Here is a 2758-nt window from a genome sequence, read left to right on the forward strand (position 1 = left end):
TTCACTGTGTTACAATACAGCAAAGGGGCACTCACCAGATCCTCTCCCTCAGCTTTGGACATCTCAGTTTCAGTTTCTAGGTTCATGAGACAAACTTCTACAGTTTAAAATTAACTCCATCTGTGGTATTCTGTTGTAGCAGCAGGAAACAGGCCAACAATAATTTCGAGCAATCTGAAATGCCGATGTTTATCTCAACCTAGAAAATATTAATTCAGCCAACCGTTATTCCCACTATCCTATTCTCAATAGCTATACTATCCACTAGCCTCATTTCACTATCACAATGAACCACTTTAAAAGATACTCTGATAATCAACACTGTTGCTCCTGAATCTTGAATGTATGTCTTTGTTGCTTCCTATGACTGTCTACAAACCTGTTCTAGTTGTTTCATGCTAAAGCTAGTTATCTTTAAGCTAGCATCTTCTATCACTCCATACCTCTGCCCAGTAACATCCATTAGTTCTTTGTGGTCCAGATTCCCACATGTGAACTGAAAATGGAAGTTCACACCTGTACTCCCAGCACCTAAGAAACAAACAGGTACAGGAAAATTACCAAGAGTTTAAGGTTAGTTTTGGCAACATAGTGAATTTCAACCTGAGTGAAAACCTGTCTCAAAAACCAAACAAGAGGCTGCCTCCTTTCAACCTTGTCGGCAGGTTGGCGAGGTCTCCGTCACAGCTGCAGCTCTCTCCCTCCCCTCCCTTCCCGCTGGGTCCCGGAGTGCGCCAGCCATGACTCTGCTCGGTGCAGCAGCCCGGCTCTGGGGAGCCAAGAATTCATCCTGTCTTGTCCTTGCCGCCCGGCACGCCAGTGCTTCTTCCACGAATTTGAAAGATGTACTGGCCAATCTGATACCTAAGGAGCAGACCAGAATTAAGGCCTTCAGACAGCAACATGGGAACACAGTGGTGGGGCAAATCACTGTGGACATGATGTACGGCGGCAAGAGAAGCATGAAAGGACTTGTATATGAAACATCCGTTCTTGATCCTGATGAGGGCATCCATTTTCAAGGCTATAGTATCCCTGAATGTCAGAAAATGCTCCTTAAGGCTAGGGGTAGGGAAGAGCCCCTGCCTGAGGGCTTATTTTGGCTGCTAGTAACTGGACAGATGCCAACAGAGGAACAGGTATCGTGGCTCTCACAAGAATGGGCGAAAAGGGCAGCTCTGCCTTCTTATGTGATCACCATGCTGGACCACTTTCCTACCCATCTGCATCCCATGTCTCAGCTCAGCACAGCCATCACAGCCCTCAACAGCGAGAGTAAGTTTGCCCGGGCATATGCAGAGGGAATCCATTGAACTAAATACTGGGAGTTGATTTATGAAGACTGCATGGATCTGATTGCGAAGCTACCCTGTGTTGCTGCAGAGATCTATCGGAATCTTTCCAGGGAGGGCAGTAGTATTGGGGCCATTGACTCTGAGCTGGACTGGTCCCACAATTTTACCAACATGTTAGGCTATACTGATGCTCAGTTCACCGAGCTCATGCGTTTGTACCTCACCATCCACAGTGACCATGAGGGTGGTAATGTAAGTGCCCACACGAGCCACTTGATGGGCAGCGCCCTTTCAGACCATTACGTGTCCTTTTCAGCAGCCATGAACGGGCTAGCGGGGCCTCTCCATGGACTAACAAATCAGGAGGTGCTTGTCTGGCTAACACAGCTACAGAAGGAAGTTGGCAAAGATGTGTCCGATGAGAAATTACAAGACAACATCTGGAACACACTCAACTCAGGACTGGTTGTCCCAGGATATGGTCACACAGTTCTAAGACTGACCCACGGTATTCCTGTCAGCGAGAGTTTGCTCTGAAACATCTACCTAACGATCCCATGTTTAAGCTGGTTGCTCAGCTGTACAAGATTGTGCCCAATGTCCTCTTAGAGCAAGGGAAGGCCAAGAACCCTTGGCCCAATGTCGATGCTCACAGTGGGGTGCTGCTCCAGTACTCCGGCATGACGAAGATGAACTACTACACAGTCCTGTTCAGAGTGTCTAGGGCGCTGGGGGTGCTAGCACAGCTCATCTGGAGCAGAGCCCTAGGCTTCCCTCTGGAAAGGCCCAAGTCGCTGAGCACCAATGCTCTGATAAAGTTTGTGGACTATAAGTCAGGGTAAACTGGGAGACTGTGGAAACTGACTATAAGAGAATGAGGAAGCTTAAAAATAAAGTATAATTTTGTTTTGTTTCAAGGGCCTTTAAGACTTAAGATTAAACTGTATCTGAGGCACTGAAAATATATTTGAAGTTAAAATATAAATTAAGACTTAAAAGACGGAAGTGACCCCATCTTCCCTCTCCACCTCACTTCTCCTACCTGAAATGAGTTGCCCACCAACTATAGGACAACCAGAACTAATGCATGTGGTCAGGGTTGGATCTGCTTCCCACCATCTCTAGAGTGAGACTTCGGCTCCTCTTTGGTTAGGTTGAAGCAGGTTACAGAAAAGCTGCAGTCACCCTGTGAAGCTATTGCTTCCACTCCACCAGCCCTCCAAATCATTTAGGCCAGGGCCAGGCCCCCTTTGTTTCCACAGGCATCATATTGGATGTCACTAGTGTCAAATCCTAGGGCCTTTTGCCATGAACACAAGCACCTCCTAGCAAGTTCTATTGGTTAGCTGGAAACACTTTAACAACTTTTTACACTATCAGGCATGATATTTATTGTGACTGTTACTCAGCATTTGATCCTATTCCTCCTTTTAAATTATACCATTAAAATTAAGGTCTGGGAG

At 46.5% G+C, this 2758-nt stretch overlaps 1 protein-coding gene across 1 annotated transcript; it reads left to right on the forward strand.

Moving 5' to 3' along the window:
• The first annotated feature begins 740 nt into the window (after positions 1–740).
• LOC129672473 (citrate synthase, mitochondrial-like) lies at positions 741–2137 on the forward strand. Its single transcript, XM_055601954.1, is given in 2 exon segments — positions 741–1785; positions 1788–2137. Coding segments are annotated over 2 exon segments (1395 nt in total).
• Positions 2138–2758: the final 621 nt, after the last annotated feature.

Source organism: Psammomys obesus, unplaced genomic scaffold (assembly GCF_907164565.1).
Source record: "Psammomys obesus unplaced genomic scaffold, mPsaObe1.curated_primary_1811, whole genome shotgun sequence".
Lineage (NCBI taxonomy): Eukaryota > Metazoa > Chordata > Mammalia > Rodentia > Muridae > Psammomys > Psammomys obesus.